At 44.1% G+C, this 17,199-nt stretch overlaps 1 protein-coding gene across 1 annotated transcript in view; it reads left to right on the top strand.

The window, feature by feature from the left end:
* Positions 1–827: 827 nt before the first annotated feature.
* The window catches only part of suclg2 (succinate-CoA ligase GDP-forming subunit beta), a gene marked incomplete at both ends in the record, with an annotated part of 63,177 nt that continues 46,805 nt past the window's right edge, over positions 828–17,199 (top strand). The window contains one exon of the mRNA XM_071519480.1: positions 828–969. Within this exon, the coding sequence (XP_071375581.1) occupies positions 828–969 (142 nt within the window). The remainder of the gene's footprint in view (positions 970–17,199) is intronic.

The raw sequence follows: 17,199 nt of genomic DNA, 5'->3' as shown, positions 1-17,199 counted from the left end.
GTGGATTATAGCTCACTTGAGTCCAGCTCTACTTACCTCAGCAATGCGATGCAATGTGATCCTGATTTTATTACCGTGTTACATTAATCTCCACTACAAATTGTGTTGGGAAATACACATACTGAACCATGCCATTTACCTAGCAATTCTTGTTTTCCCTTTACCTTAATGGCCTTTCTCGCCTTAACGACTCCCTAATGATCTTCCCTGTGAATACATCTACATGTGCACACTCACGGCCATGTACACAGGCACACACACACACACACACACAGACACACACGCGCGCTCACACACAGTGTGTGCTGGTGCAGAGGGAATCTAACCTTAACACAGCCTGTGTCTCTCTGTCACATTAAAAAGCCAATTTCTTTTTAATAGCAGCAACAGCTGGAGCTGACAGGGCCTGTGTCTGCTGACGGAGCAAACAGCTCCAGAGTAGTCCTGCAGCTTAGGCCTAGCTGGCTCATTACAAGAAAAGGAGCGAAAGAGACAGAGAGAAAGGGGGAGAGGGGAAAGGAAGAGGAAGGAAGAAGGGAAGGGATGTAGCCCGTACATTTGGAGGCAGGTGTTTGACATGTTTTGGTATTGTATAATGCGAAAAACTGCAGCAGAGAGCTCACAGGCTAGGAGAGATGTTGAGTCGGAGAGAAAAAAAGTTAGCATTTGTGCATGTTTTTCTCACAGTTGTCCACAGATGGATCCCTTGAGACCGGTACATTTTATTACTGTGTTAACTATCTTCCACAGGATGGCCTGTGTACAAGTCACTCACTTACTCATTCTCCGTCTCTGCTTCCCTCCCTCCCTCCCTCCCTCCCTTGCAGTGCACCCGGCTGAGTCCCAGGAGATGGCTGAATCTGCAGGAGTACCAGAGCAAGAAGCTGATGCAGGAGAGCGGTGTGGCTGTCCAGCGGTTCTATGTGGCCGACACAGCCTCCAAGGCCCTGGAGGCTGCAAAGAGACTCAGTGAGTAGAGAGGACATACACACACACACACACACACACACACACACACACAGACAGACACAAAGCCAGCTCACCCATGTCCAGTCCTCTCATGGGGCAGTGAAAAGACCAGCTTTCCAGAATAGAACGACCCTGTGGACAGAACATCAATCCATTTCACAGATAATCTCAGAATCGTATCGATTTACACATAAGCGAATTCTTACCAATGTTCTTTCAGATTATTTGAGCCATTTGCACTCATTCAGTGTCTCTGGTAGTCAGTTCCAGTAGTTAGTGAACTGTAATTTGCTTACAGAGGTACGGCGTAATTGTACCGCCGTACCTCTGTCCTCACTGTGAAACCTTAACAGTCCTATATGTGCTGGCTCTTTGGCCCTGCAAATGGCTGTGGCTAATCATGGTTGAAGTCTTATCAAGTTTAATCGTGCTTTTATGCCGTATGCTTGGGTGCGGAAGCCTGTGTTTCATGCGCTTAGTGGTAGTGCCTGCTCTGTTTTTCATCACTGCAGTCAACCACAATAATTTGTTTCACACCCTCTCGTGTTCAGTTTCTCACGCTTTGGTTATTTGTTTTTTTTTTTGGAGTCCCTGCTTTCAATTTGATTATTGCCCCCACACGCACACACAAAGCCATGCACGGTAGTTTCTGAAACCCTAATGTTATCCTTCTAACACAAAACTGCACAAATACAGAATACTCACATGAACAAAGACAGATTAACACACATATCTGTATGCACCCACACACACACACACACGCACACACACACACACACACAGACGCATGCATTCTTTTCCCTCCCCTACCTTCCCTGCTCTACCTTCCTCCCACACACCAAACTGCCCAACACATATACTTACACCCTCAGCTTTATATTTTATTCAGGGTCCTTGCCAACTACAGCAGTGGCTGTGTGATAGTGCATCCGGCTTGGTTGTCAGCCAGCGAGGTGCCGCTCGTGCTGCTGCCTCTGGGCTCCAACGCTCCGCCTGGGGCTCTGCTTTCAGTGGCCCTGGTTACAATGGAGACCAAGATAAACTGAATAGGAGGAAGAGGATATATCTTTTCATGACAGTCCCAGCACTGCTTGGTAGAGGCATAAATAAAGAGACATAGAGTTCGGGACAGAGGAGGTAGATGGGGACAGACGGCTCGACAGATCCCGGGCCAGACTCGGTTCCCTCAGCATACTTCGGATGACCAGAGCCTTTGGCTCCTGTAATCTCTGCTTATCTCCATACATACAATGAGCTTTGGTCAGTGCCCTTGTGTGTGCGCACTTGTCTGCACATGCGCATGCTTGTATGTGTGTTCCTCCAACCGTATTTGTATCCCGTGACTACTGCTGGCTCCCTATTAAAGCGAGCAAGCAGCTACCAACGCTTCATTTGTTCAGATACACACTGTGCGTTTACGTGCTCTTACACATGCCTGTGTGGCACACTCACAGGCCATGTTCGGTCACACATGAATGTGATAGAGAGTGAGAGGAAGCGGGAGAACAGTGACCTCCTCTTTATTCACATTAGCTGGAACACATACTGAGTCTGCCGGCCTCTTACTCCCATGGGGCGAGGGGGAGGCAGGCGGTGACGCCAGCCCAGGATGGAGCTCTGTTTCATGGGTTCCCACTGGAGACGTGGGGCATGGCGCTCCACAGGGAGGTGGGTTGGTAGGGTATCTGAGCTGACCAAGTGAGACTCAAATGGATTTCTGCCTGGTGCTGATATCCTGCTGTGAGCCCTTGGTTCCCTACATTCACAATAGAATGAACCACTCAAGCATGGATGCACAGACACAGATGAATGACATGCATCGGGTAAGCTTGCCTATACGCACGCACACGCACATGCACACGCACACGCACGCACACCAACCAATATTCTCCTCTCTGCTACACTCACTTAACCATGAAGCGGTTAAGCTGACAGCTCAATTGGAGCTAAGCTATCTAGAAGTCCACTCCTCTCATATACAGTAGAGCAGTCCAACTCTCCGAAAGTGGACACAGATTGATTGTCCCTATTACCACAGAGGACAAGTAACTTCAAAGGTCTTTCTCCTTCACTATCAGACATCAACTCTTTAAAAAAAAAACAAAAAAAAACAAGTTCTGATATGGATCGTTGGTTCCCTGTCATTTGAATGACAGCTCTTAGGGGAGAGTTTACATTATGGCAGATGGGTGGCTCATAACCAGCTAATGGCTCGTGGAAAGTAGAGTTACTTTCTTTGCCCCCATACTGAGTGAGCTGGGCAGGGAGGCATCTAAAAGTCTGAGGTTTTGTCTCTGTGCTCCACTGGGACACTGTGAGTGACTGACACACTAACTCCTGCTGTCTGTCCAAGCTAATGGCCCAGATGCACTAGTTCCATACCCAGGCTCTTTGTTTTGTTTTGTGTGTGTGTGTGTGTGTGTGTGTGTGTGTGTGTGTGTGTGTGTAGGCCCAGGCAAGAGAGCAGGACAATTTGAAAATGACACACTGAAGTAATGTCACTCTCCCATCTGAAAGCCTGATATGCTATTATCATCCATTACTGTGGGTGCATTTTTATAAAGCCTTTATTTATCCAGGGGAGATATGTTAAACACCCTGCTTTGCGTTCATACAGTTATTCATATGTTTATACTCAGGACCTGCCCAGTACAATTGGTATCATGCTGTTGGCCACTGAGCAGCTCCACCTGAGCAGTAGGGGGTGTGCAAGAAAGTGTCATGCACAATGACTTCTTGAGGGTAAGTTGTTGATGGAGGAGAGAGTATTGTGTATTCCCTTTCCCCCAGCAGATTTACCCACACCAGGCATTCAACCCAACCCACTTCTCTGCGTCATTTTATGCTACTATGGCATACTGCAATCAAGTTTCAGCGGAACTTGCATTTCCCTGCTGCGACAGATAATGTGACATAAAAGACGTTCCAATCCCATAGCTGCTTAGTTTGTGTTGTTGGCCCCAGAAACCTCACAAAAAAGTTTTGATTCTCTCTTGACACTCCAAAATTGAGCTAAGTTTGGAGGAGACGCATCAAAATGATTGATGCATTTAGATATGCACATGTCTCATGCTTTCAGTGCATCTCTGCTGTAAGGTGTGCAAGAGGGTAATATTGGTTGGAAAATGGAGGGAAACCTTTTCCAGCTTAATTCCATGTGTCCCCAATGTAGTACTTCACAACGCTGTATTTAAATACCCCCTTTTTGAAAGCCTTGTGGTTCGTGCATATGGATTGTGGAAGAGGTTGTCTACTTTGGCAGGTCCCCTGCAGCACTGCCTAAATGCCTTATCAATAACAATATACAGTGCCAGTCAATGGAAGACTGAATCGCCTCTCCTTAAGCAGTGATGCGATCACACTCATTATACATATATATATATATATGCAGGTTTTTGAACATAGCCTGTCGGCTGTCTTGCGGTTTGGAGATATCAGAGCACCTCCTGTAATGAATATAGATTCATGTTTGCTTTCCAAGCAGATATGCATGGCCGTGCACATGCACACAAACACACACACACACACACACACCTGTGACCAGCCACAGCCAATGAGAGTGTGATTATACAGTCCACTTTGTGTGTCGCCACCTGCTTGACAGATGCATCTGTTGAGCAAATCTTGATGGATTTTCAGTCTGAATTCTAAATCAAAACCATATTTTCCCTCCACTTCTTTTCTGTGAGAGCCTTCATGTCTGCTAGGCCTCCTGTCTGCCCCAACAGTGATTGACGAAGCAGAGATGGAAGAAAACATTGCTTCAGATTCTTATCTTCACCACATGTTGAGCCTGTGTGATGAATGGGAGCAACATGTATTCATTTATTTTTTCAAAATGTTTGTCATATATTCCTGCTACCCTCTTGAAATGACATGTTTTGCAGTGGTTTCAGTTCAATTCATTTCAATGTAATGCACTGAGTTGGGTTTTCTTTTCACATATTGTAAAGTATACCTCATGGCATTGAATTGGCCAACTGTATCATGGGTGGAATATGGTTTTTGGATGCAATTTGTCAGTGTACTTGAATAAAAGGAAAAAATATTTCCCTTTCGTGCTGCCTGCAAGTCTCTTTCTGCACTGCGTTTTTACCAGGCTGTATCTCCACAAGTTTAAACGACATGTCGTATTGTATAGATGTGGTGTACTTCTCACGTCAGATGAGCTAGGAATACGTTATCTTTCTATACTTTTGTCATCTTCTTAACTTTCCTTTGACAACTTGCGTCAAGATTGGTGTCTTCTGGATCTTACTAGTCGTTCTCTTTCTCTCTCTGTCTTTCTGTCTTGTTTTCAATTTCTAAAGTTATCCTAATTTCTCACATTCCCTGTTCACCCCTGTCTACCTCTGCTTCCCTTTCTCGCTCCTACTTATTCAACACAGACTGACTGCCAGAATGACAATTAACAGAGGTAGGAATCATATTAATTTATTTCACCCAGTTATGAATATTCAGTGTAAACAGAGCAGTTTTTATGCATGGCTGTCAAGTCTCATGTGTGCTTATTAGAGGGATAGTTAGTTTGATATGTCGGCTTACTGAATAATATGGAGCCGCCTTGACATTAGCCAACTCTTTGATGAGGCAGGTGTGTGTGTGTGTGTGTGTGTGTGTGTGTGTGCGTGCAGGCGTGTGTATTTGTGTACACATGTGCTTTTCGCAGTTTGTGTGTGCGAGCGAGAGGAAGAGAGGGAAAGAGAGAGATCTGTAGCACCTTATCTGACAAGCATGTCTCCATCAGTTTGAATCTGCTGTGCGTTGCTGTCTTCAGTTGACATGTTTGAAAGAACTCAAAAATCTAGATAGCTGAGGTAAGCATCAGTCCTCGCGCTGAATACGTAAAACATTTTATAGGCCATGCTCTTTGAACCTCATTTCCTCCAACAAAGTATTTTTTCACAGAAAGCAGAGAGGCTTTTGTTTTGGTGATTGGCAATCTTCAAAAGCCTATATAGTCAAGTCAAAGAGGCTCCCACTGCACCTCAGATGATGTGTAAATAAAAGTAGCTCAAGGCCAAGGACACTGTTGTTGTGTCTATCTTCAAGCCATTGTTTTCAGTCTGCTCATTTAGTTGTCTGCTGTCTGTGGAATCGACGGCAGCTCAAAACCCTCCTATGCCTCTGGCCCGCAACCTGTAAACTGAGACAGATCTCATTGTAAACCGGGGGCCAGCATCTCTACAACGCAATACTGGCTTAAAGTATATACTGCCATGTTTGCTTTGGTGTTAACGTCAATCCCCACAGGTGGACCTAAACATTATTAGCCAGTTTCTGAGACAGGAATTAAACCTAATCCTAGACTAAATGCCCATTCAGATGGATTGGCTCTTAAATTATCTTTCAAAGACCTGACATTATACAGCCCTCGACCTCTTCTAGTCTGTATTTAAACAACTCTGTGTTTGCATGTCAATCCAATGTTTTCAAAAGGCTTTTCATGCTCGACTCTGATTAGTCCTTCATTATCTTAGGTAAATATTCTGTTGTCCAGAAGTAGTTAATTCAAACTGAATCCTTGCCCATGAAAACCACTGAAATGTTCTGTCTTATTTAAGATGTAATTACTAAACTAATCCTACAAGGCAACTGTGGGTGTCAGTCGATTGTGGACCACTACAATATTGATTAATTGATCAATCAATATTGACCATGGATATTAATTAGTCATGGGCATAGATGAATACTCGATTCCTTGACATAAACATTGAAATCGACTTTTGATGTCCGGATGTTTTTTTATTTTAAAATGGATACTGTACAATAATTAGCCTACTAAAATTACTTATCAACATTAGTCACATAAAAAGCAAAGTCCTCCCTAAAATACACTCGTTAACGATTTAAGGTATTACAGCTAATGATTTTAATTGGTGGATGGGGTGAGTGATCTGGACTGTTATAGGTTGTGAAGTTATTGGCTACATTTATTTGACGTGCTGTACTTGATGTGATCCAGGATGAGACTGAGCCTGCTACTCAAAGATCCCATGCAGGATCTGCCATTGTTATGCTGTCAACACTTCAGTTTCTTGCATCTGGCTCCTTCCAAACACCTAACCATCGCGGCCATCCATCTCCAGGACAGCGTTGGATGTTTTGCAAGATGTTGTCACGGCGGATTTCCGTGGCTTGGTCCAGTGACATTATGTTTGTGTCGTTGCTAATTGCGATCAGCGCTGAATCTGTGGGCATGTCTACTCGATTACTTGAGTTGCGCAGTTTGTTTAGTGGTTTGGACGTTAAGACAGATTGCAGTGCAAAAAATGACAGTCAGCGGTTGCTATTAATTCTTTGTGAATTCACCCCTTAGTGTCTTTGCCGCACAGTACTTTGCAATTCCTGCCACCTCCATGCCCACTTAGAGCGTTTTTTTCAATTTTTTTTTTTCATGTCTTGTAAATATGTTCAGGCCTTTTGGTGTATTATTACTGAGATTTTCTTTAGCTTTTAGCTGTTGCCTAATTCAAATGCACCTGTTATGGGATGCAGATGACTTGAACACATTGGTGTGACTGTGTATAAAAAGGGTTAATTAGTTAATTTTAACCTATTTAATTTGTAGAATAAATACTTAAAAATGCCTATCTGTAATGTCAATCTGCGGGTTATGACTGTGAAAAAATTCAGTTCTCAGTGATGGTGATGCATCAGATTTGTTCATGGATACAAACAAAATATCACAGTCACAGAAGTTATTATGGCAAAACACGCGCGCTCACACTCGGTGAGCCTCCACATTTCTGCTGGTGATGACAATGATTCTGCTTTCACTGGCAGGGTGCAGAGAAGCATTTACACCTCCGACTGGGCCTGGCGCTGGTGTATGAGATCATCTAGAGAGTACCATATGCTTCTCCACCGACCCAACACACTGCCTAGCCTGTACCATCTGTCACAGAAATGCTCCTCCCCACCACGGGCATCACCACAAGCCGCTCTGACGACTTCCTCATCCATGCGTGACGTTTGCGTCTCGCTCCACTCCCCCCCCCCCCCCCCCCATCCCCATCCCCACTAGCCTATGTTCTACAGATCTCCATAAATTACCACTACCTGCCATGCTTTTTATAGCTATGTCCCCACATGTGCCTTTGTTTTAATTCATGTTTCCATATTGGAGGATTGAGGAGAATTTGAATGTGCAGCTGGCACTTAGGAGACGTACTCTATGTCACCTGGAATAGCCCCACTGCCTATTGGGAGTGGCGAATACCACTGTTTCATAGTAGAGTTATTATGAAGGGGAACATGTGCTGTAGGATTAACGTGGCAATCCAACTTGTCTTCGTGTGCATGTGCCAGGAAATATTATATTTATTCCCCGAGTGCGGATTTGGGTTTGAATGTGTTGAACGCCCACAGACTTCCATAAAGCTTGCAGCTGTAGCCAGCTACAGAACTGAACATGCGTGACAAAACATACAAGCACATACACACACACACACACACACACACACACACACACACACACACACACACACACACACATACAGGTTTCTGAGTTTTTGGTTGGTGGGTGTAGAGATAGGGCACAAAAAACAGCAACAACAACAAAAAAAACAGAACTATCACAAAAACCTGCAACTTTATGTGTCATAAAGGAGATAATTAGTCCATCTGATTTGTGTTTTTCTAAGCTGAAACAATAGGAAATGCCTACGCAGTTGCTTTTGTGAGCAAATTCTTTTGTACAAGATGCGCACTAGTGGGACTTTACAAATCAAAATGTGATTTTGGAATCCTGGTGGCGGGTGCCGAGTATTGATATGGTAGGGTGGCACATTACAATTACTCACGCTTCAGGCACCTCTGTGTCACTGCAATGCAATGTCCCAACACTTGTTCGACGATGGAGCCATTATTTGGATAATGCTGGCCCTAAATTGCATGTTTTATTAGGGCTACTCTATGCTCCATTGAGCAGTAAATTTGTAAGAAGGAATGCAGTGAATTTTTTTCCATTGCTCTCCCTCTGTGTGCCTCTCTCTCCATTCACACCACATTCATTCCAGTTAGTGCATACCTGCATCTGGTTGGTAGTGTTGTGAGGCCTAGGCTCATTCTCATCCCATTCTATTATGCTGGGCTCTGTGTGTGTGATAATGATGCCGTCTCACCAATGCCGGAGAAAAAATTGGGACAAGCCTCGCATTCTAATAGTGCTGGAATGAAAAGAAAGAGAGTAGCAGCAATAAAATAAAGCTTATGGACACTTGGGGCCTGCTTCCTTTCTAACTAGGGACAGACAAATATATCCTACTGTCAAACGTGGTTTAAACATGGAACATGGCCAGACCTCTCCTCACCACACCTCCCCTCCCTGCTCGTTCACTCTCTCCCCACTGGAGCCGCCTCGTGCACTTCAACACTTCAAGCGCCTTTTAAGCCCACTTTCATCTTCCCCCTTCAGAAAATGAGGCAGAGTCTCTGGTGAAAAGCGCTGACAGTGGCAGTTAGTGCTGAGTGGTGTTGGCTCAACCAGGGCCCCTCCTCTTCTGTCTTTGTCTGAAGTGGTAGGTGATAAGACGACCCTCTTGGAGGGTTATGTGTGTCTGTGTACACCAGCTGGACCCCATGTCGGGTCCTCTCCTAGCTGGTGGAGTGGACAGAGGGAACTGAAGCAGCTGCTCATCTAGTGAGGGAAATGATCTTACACTGGTTCCTTGAACTTAAAAAGATTATACAGCTTCAGCCTCACTGGCTATTACACTGGTATTGTTGCTTTCAAACATCCTCTTGCACCTAATGACGGACTACATCATGGCTTTTGCCATATAAGCCTAAACACCCCTTGATTTGTGCAGATGTTCACTCTGTGAATTTTCAGAAGCCTCTTCTTGCTAGGTTACACAATATTCAGTTATTACAGTGGATTTGTACAACATATCCATTGTGATCTTCCCTTACTTCTGCAGCAGCTGTTTCTGTCTGAACTAATACAGAGAAGTTCTGAGATCGCTGCTCTCTAAAGCTCGGAAAGCAATAGAAATATGGAGAGTGTGTATGACGGAGAGCGGGGAAAGGAGGGGTGAGTGAGGTAGGGAGGAAGGGAAAGAGAAAGGGATGCAGGCGGTTTTGGGTATGAGAGGGGAGTGGGGCTGGGCGATATGGACAAAATCAAATATCACGATATTTTTGACCAAATACCTCAATATCAATATTGCGACAATATTGAGATATGGGATTTTTGATAGTAATGTGTATATAAGTGGGTAAAGGCAAATAATAGAACAGCTAGAACAGTCTGGTAAGTTCAGAAAATTACATCACTTTACTGTAATGCCAGTAAAGTGAAAACCAGGAAAAGACAACACTTATGCCATATCACAATTTTACGATATCCAAAATCTAAGACGATATCTAGTCTCATATCATGATATCGATATAATATCGATATATTGCCCAGCCCTAGAGGGGAGGCATTTTAATTGCTAAGGTGTTGACAGGTATAGTGAGTTGATCGCCGAAGGTTGGATAGAGGTGGCCGGAGTTACTCTCAAACTCCATTAAATGCATTACATTGGGTTGTATTGCGTGTCGTTCCAGCTGCTCCACAGACTGCATTGCTTTGAAAGAGGAACATATTCATCAGTATGCATACGTATGTATAGCTTTGGTATTTATTCACCACATGCACAAATGGAAACAATAGCAGAGCTGAAGTAAACTACAATACAGCCTCAAACTACAGCCACACACTCGTATAGTTGGTTGAAAAAGGGGTAGCCGAGGCCTTTTTTAATTGAACATCACAGCCTATGTGTATTGCAATTCATTTAATGATTTCTTTTGGCATGAGTCAATACACAGAAAACAACCAATGCTCTATGTGCGGATGGACATGCACATCAGCCATCAACAATTGTACCTTGGCTATTTGTGAGCTTGAACGCTTCATCAGATGTGACGCAACAAGAATGCAACGCAGGCAGTGGAGCAGCTTTCATTGATTTCAAAGGAAGCATTCTCTTGTTGGCTGATGGCAATGTCTGACGCCCTGGCTGTAATGCAGCTTGAAGGATGGGTTTGGCGATTTTATACCCATATATAATTTGTCTCCTACGTACCTGTAGTACTTGGACCCGCAGACAGTACTGGCTCCCGAGTCAGCTGTCTCTTGAAACGGCGAGCTCCTGTTGGTAGGCCTATTGCTGCTAACAATGAGTCCAAATTGGGTTTGTCAAAATATCAAACTCTACCCGGCTCCATGTGCAGTTGTTTACAATCTGACCTGGCCGTCTGAAAAACTAGATCACGCTACCAGTAACACTTTTTCACCCCACAGCAGTCTGTGCTGCGGTGGAGAAAAAACAGTTCAGTGATTTCCTGATTAGTGAAAGTGTGCGTAATGGCGGTCATGAAATCAGTCCTAATTTTAATTTATGTACTTTGCAGCTTTTCCATTTATTCTCAACTCCCTTGTGGAGCCTACAGATGGCTTTTCTAGAGATATTTTTTGACATCGCCCATTTGTTAGCAGCAAGAGGCCTAGCAGTGGACCTCACTGTTTCAACCGACAGCTGACTCTGGAGTCAATATTCTCTGTGGGTCCAAGTACTACAGGTACAGTATGTAAGACAATTATATATAGGTCCAAAATGCACTGAATGAATGAACTCACTGAGCTTGTCCTTTAAGGTTAATGGGTCACAGGGAGTGTGAACCCAATCCTTTGGCTGGTACATACACAATAATCTGTCTGTCTGTCAACTGTTCATTGTGCATGTGCAGCTTGTAAAAATAGTTACATAATTACAGCAGAATAGGTTATTGTCTATTGACATTATAGCCCTTCTGCCTGTTCATCTGTGTGAAATATTTTGCTATTATCATTGAAGCTTATATATACTTATGAGACTGATCCCTGTGTGTACACTAATAAAAGAAATTTACTTTAGACATTTACGACCAAGAACCATGCCGCTGCTGTTTACGTGCCCAGTGTTTGAAGCAAGTATTATGCTAATATTTCCTAGGTAAATGGGGTTCATTTACATAGCTATTAACCGGTAATGTCAAGTCAAAACAACATTGCTCTTTCCACAGTGTTTTGCCCACATGTTCTGACCTTTCTCTCCCTCTTTGTTTCGATCCTTCTCTCTTTAGCTCTCCTTGCTCCTCTCCTCTCGTTTGTTCACTCGCTCATTGTTTCTCCTTTGCCCTCTTCTGTGTTCCTCCCTCCTTGTCTTTTAAGTCTGTTACTGTTCTCTCTCACTTCTCCTCACTCTATTCTCTGTAACACCCCCCCCCCCCCCCCCCCCCCCCCCCCCCCATATTCCGTGCCCCTCTCTAAAACAAGCTCAGTGCCACAGGAGCACATTAGTATCCTCGTTTGCCACTTTCATCAGATCAGATTGTAGGGGGAATAAATGAGTGCAGCGAGTTGGAGTGAGCTGCGGGTATCCAGGTATCTCTGCCGCACCGCCCCGCTCCCAGCAGGGCTCCAGCTGATGGACGGAATGGCTCCGGTCCCTTCAGAGGACCGGCCTGTCACACAGGAAGACGGATGATAGGCTGGAGTTTTCCTGGCGTCGCTACCTGCCAAGATAACACACACCCAATGAGGAGAAGGGACGGGGATGCGCTGGTTTTAAACACAAGGTCATTAGCATTGGCACAATAGCCCACCGGCAGGCACAGGACCAGCAGGGGACCTTCATGCAGGAACACATCGTAGGCTACATAATCTCTGCGCATGCACACACTCGCACACGCACTGAACTTTTTAGATACCGCAAACATTCACTCAAGTGCACAAACAACATAAGGGCTCAGACACGCATAACTCTGCCCTCTCCAAGGACCTGTTGTCAGCGTATGCATTAGCTGGCTCTTAGGTCTCTCTTTTCGTGAAAAGCCATGCATCTGAAATTGTCTTAACAGCTGTAAATAGGCTTTGCTGGGTAAGGCGGCCTGTCTCTCAAAGAGCTGATTTCTGTAAGCAGCTTAGTGTTTCCACCTCCTCATTACGCGCCCTAACCTATTCATGTTGTGGGGTGAGACGTGGAATTATTCCTCACACATCCCCTCTATCGTATTAGGATGATACTAATGTGCCAGTAGAAGTGTACATGTAGCCTATTTGTTGTCACGATACTTTGCATAAAGGCAGGCTGCCGAGTGCTGTTAGTATGACTTGGGTTTGAGTTTAGACAGGTTCAAAAATGGGAATCACTCCAGTGCTGAAATGCACAAACACCATTGTGCTTGGGCTGTAGGGAGCCCTAACCAGTAGACATGTTGTATTACTAATCAGTGGCAATGGCACTGCAGGGCGTTTTCGTGCTCACTAGTGCATAATGATCAGCAGTGGGCAAAACTAAAACTAACTAAAACCCTGGGCAAAACTATAAATGCCACCCATCCACACATTCCCAAAGCCAAGAAGAAAAAGAAAAAAAAAAAAAACTTTTTCACATGATACCATACCAACACTTCACCATGTTAACATCACCATATTAATATCAGATGAAGAAAATGCTGCATAATAATCCACACTTTATCAAGGCCAAAAAACAAAAAAAACAAAAAACATTTTCACCAACTACCCTATTTCATCATGCCAGCATCACCAACATCAAATTATGAAATTACTGCCCACCAATCCACACAAAGCCAAACAAATAACAAAAGAAGCAAACAATGGCAACATGTAGCCTGTATCAACCAAATGGTCTAGATAAATAAATGCTGACTGACTCACTGTTTGAAGTGGACTCTCCTCACTTTGGCTGCGGCAAAGTTCTCGATAATCCTGGTGTAGTCCAGTTTGTGAGACAGTTTGTGCCCAATTGCAATTTCAGCCAGTCCATTCAGACGGCCCTGTGACATTGTAGATTGCAAATACTTCTTCATTCTTTAGAGTTGAGAAAAGTTTCTCTCTTCAGAGGCCACTGTTACCGGCACAGTCAGCAATAAGCGCAGGGCAGTGCTGAGATTTGGGTAAACATCCAGTACGTTTTCTCTGTAAATGTAGTTTACAGAGAGTGTAGTAAGTAGAGCCACCCTTTGATATGTAGTAAGGATATCAAAGGGTGGCTCAGACTCAGGTCATCAGCATCAGTGTCCCACTAGGGGGCGGCAAATTTGGTGCAATTGCCCTGTCTGCCCCACCCATGTGCTGTCACTGCATGTCGGTGGCCTATAGACTATTTGAATTTTATCTGCTACTGTCCATGCTAAAGAGATAAAACCTACCTAGTCAGTATTGTGAACTGACCAACTTAAAGGATAAGGCCTGTGTTTTTTAATGCATTGCTTACCGTCAACAAATCCTATGAAAATAACAAAATCGACTTCCGGGTTGACGGCTAGAAACGGTACGTGGGAAGTCAGAAAGTAACGGAGTAGAGCAAACGCATTGTTGATTTTTGTTATTTTCATAGGCTTTGTTGACGGTAAGCAATGCATTAAAAAACACCAGCCTCATCCTTTAAGTTTGTTTGTGTTGACTTGTGGTCACTCACTTTTTTAATGAAGCTGTGTAGTCTTGCTATGTAGTCTGCAACTAGAGTTAGCGTGGATCTGGTAAACTGGCTCATGATGTGACTTGATATGACTAGATGTCTTTGCTGGGCCTTCAGTCCCCTCTGAGACAAATGATTCCCCCTACAGATATCCCCAGGTTCATTTAGCACCAGTCATCGCACAACACCATTATCGTTACCGTCACCCTTCCTATTGGATGGCAATGAGAAACCCTCAGCCAGGGGTTTGAACTACACCTCTCTGTCACCGAGCAGAGCCCAGGGCCATCTCAGGATGTCATTAGAAGCACTGTCTGTGTCTGAAAGCCAGGTGGACTTGTCTTCTAATGAGGACTCAGCCGTCATGCAAGCGGTGACTGGAGAAGGTGTCACATAGAGGTGCCACCGTTGGTCCGGGACACTGATATTCTCCTCCACTGAGTAGCACTGAGACGGCATCATTAGAGGGAGAGACAGACGGACGGAGAGTGGGCTTAACCATGTACACTGGAGGCAAAAAGGAGAGGCAACAAGACAGTGAGATGGTAATGATATACGTAGTTAGGTCTTGCGGATCAAAGAGGTCAAATTGTTTTTCGTATGATGGCAGTTTCTGTCAGGTTTTTGTGCCAACTCGTCTTGTTTTTCCCTTATTATAAAAGTCCCAACATTTGTGTCTTATGGAAATGCCAGTGGCAAGAAGGCTTCATAATGCTTGGTTAAGATTTATCAATGTTTGTTGACTTTTCAACCTCAACTGAACAGGCCAACATATTCTGCCTTAGTCTTACTACTGAATCCCGAGGCCATTATATGTCATGGTGAAGGAAAAAGTGCACAAGGTTTTTTATTTTCCTTTCCTTCCCTTTGGTTCACCTTGCATCACTGCATGAATGGAGAGCTATTTTTTGGTCTGACCTTTTCTAAGTCTTGCAGAATTGTAAATGGTAAAACTTTATGGAAAGCTGAACTTCTACGAAATAATATCAGCTTTACTACTGTAGTTAAAACAAACCATCACACAAAAACTCTAAAATTTAAACGGGGCCTGTTCCATTTGCTTGCCCTGCCAGTGCCATAGTGTAATTAAAACATAATGGGCTGTGCTATTACAGTAAACATTGTATAGAAATAAGGGCAGGCCTCATTTCTATGCTTAACCTTTCAATACAATGTGCATATATATTCTGTTTTCTGCTTTTGCAATTAGGGAAGCTTATAAGATCGGTCACAAAGATTGCCCTGTTCAAAGTGGTTAATGTTCCACATCCCCTGTGGTTCTTTTTGCTACAGTAAGGTTATGAGTTCATTGTTCCCATTTCCAATGATCCATGGACATGACACAGCAAAGCACCCTGTGGCGAAGTGAATCAAGAGCCAGGGCTGCTCCAATAGCATGCCTTACTCAGCTCTCAATACAAGGATGACAAAGTAATTGAAGTTATTTAAAGACACACCATGTTAGGCCAATTAGACTGTTGCAAAGAGGAGAAGCCCAGATCATTTTTCTTTCTACTAGTGGAATTCCTCTGAATTATGGATTTAATCTCGGATTCCTGGGACTGATACTGTACTTCTGAAAAACAATGTGAGTCAAATAATTACGTCCCTTTCACACCCTCCTTAATTTTTCTCAATTCCTGCCTCTTCAGCAGCAATCAACACTCTTCTGCACCATAACCAGGAGCTTTACTGTCATGACGAGCACAGATGCTGAAGATTGAAAGGTCATTTTGTTTTTCTTCTGCTAGCGTTCAAAGCATTTATCCACGGGAAGCCTCCGACTCTCTCCGGTCTTTGTTTGCGGCTGTGTGTGTTTGTGTTTTTGTTTGTTTTTTCCCCTCCCAAGAGTTTGATTAGTCTCCTCCATTTAGCCGCCACATTACTTTCATTACGGCACACATGCACACTGGGGAGGGCCACCCTGATCTTTTTCTCTCTCCATGCAGACAGTGGCCACATCTTATTCTCTCTGGATTGGCACACAGCCTGCATCTGTCCCTTTCCAGCCAGCATCCCCCTCGTGGCATAGCCTCGACGGCTTAATTAAATATCAGACCAAAGCTACCCACCCGCGGTCTGAATGGAGGAGGAGGAAGGAGCTTTCGAAAATGCAAAGAAAGAGAGAAATGGAGAGAAAGCGAGGGAGAGAGACACTGATGGCATAAGTAACATCTTCTTTGCCAGCTGCTGTCATTGGCAAACAGACTGGGAGTTGATTTGCACTCATTACTGGGGAATGAGTAAGGCCCGGGGATGATGACCATGTTACTCCGATTGCATCTGATGCGATTGGAGATGTTGGGCAATGTTAAGCTCCTCCCCTGTGTCCCCAAGATATACAAAGTAAATGGAGATAAAAAAAATGTTTTTCTGCCTCTTCACAGTGGCCATGATACAAATGGAATTGGAGAACTGATTATGTAATGATATGGCCTTTGCCCCTCCAGGAGAGGGTTTTCCTATGCCTTTTGTTCTACTTCTAATCCACATTCTGGACAAGTTACTTCTGATTATTGGGGTTGATAAAATAAATGGTTTGTCATGCCATCTTCACAGAATGTATTGATCTCTCTCTCTCTCTCTCCCTCTCTCTCTCCCTCTCTCTCTCTCTCTCTCTCTCTCTCTCTCTCTCTCTCTCTCTCTCTCTCTCTCTCTCTCTCTCTCTCTCTCTCTCAAACATGCATTCATCTAAGCCTTTTGCGTGTACAGTAGATTGCTGTCTGGCACAACATGGTCCACATGTGATTAACGT

This window comes from Centroberyx affinis, unplaced genomic scaffold (genome assembly GCF_046629955.1).
Source record: "Centroberyx affinis isolate AG114_WGS23_722 - 3 ecotype Tasmania unplaced genomic scaffold, CSIRO-AGI_Caff_v1 ptg000700l_1, whole genome shotgun sequence".
In the NCBI taxonomy this organism is placed as follows: Eukaryota; Metazoa; Chordata; class Actinopteri; order Beryciformes; family Berycidae; genus Centroberyx; species Centroberyx affinis.
Note: the sequence above shows the minus strand (reverse complement) of the source record. Positions and strands in the feature narration are given on the sequence as shown.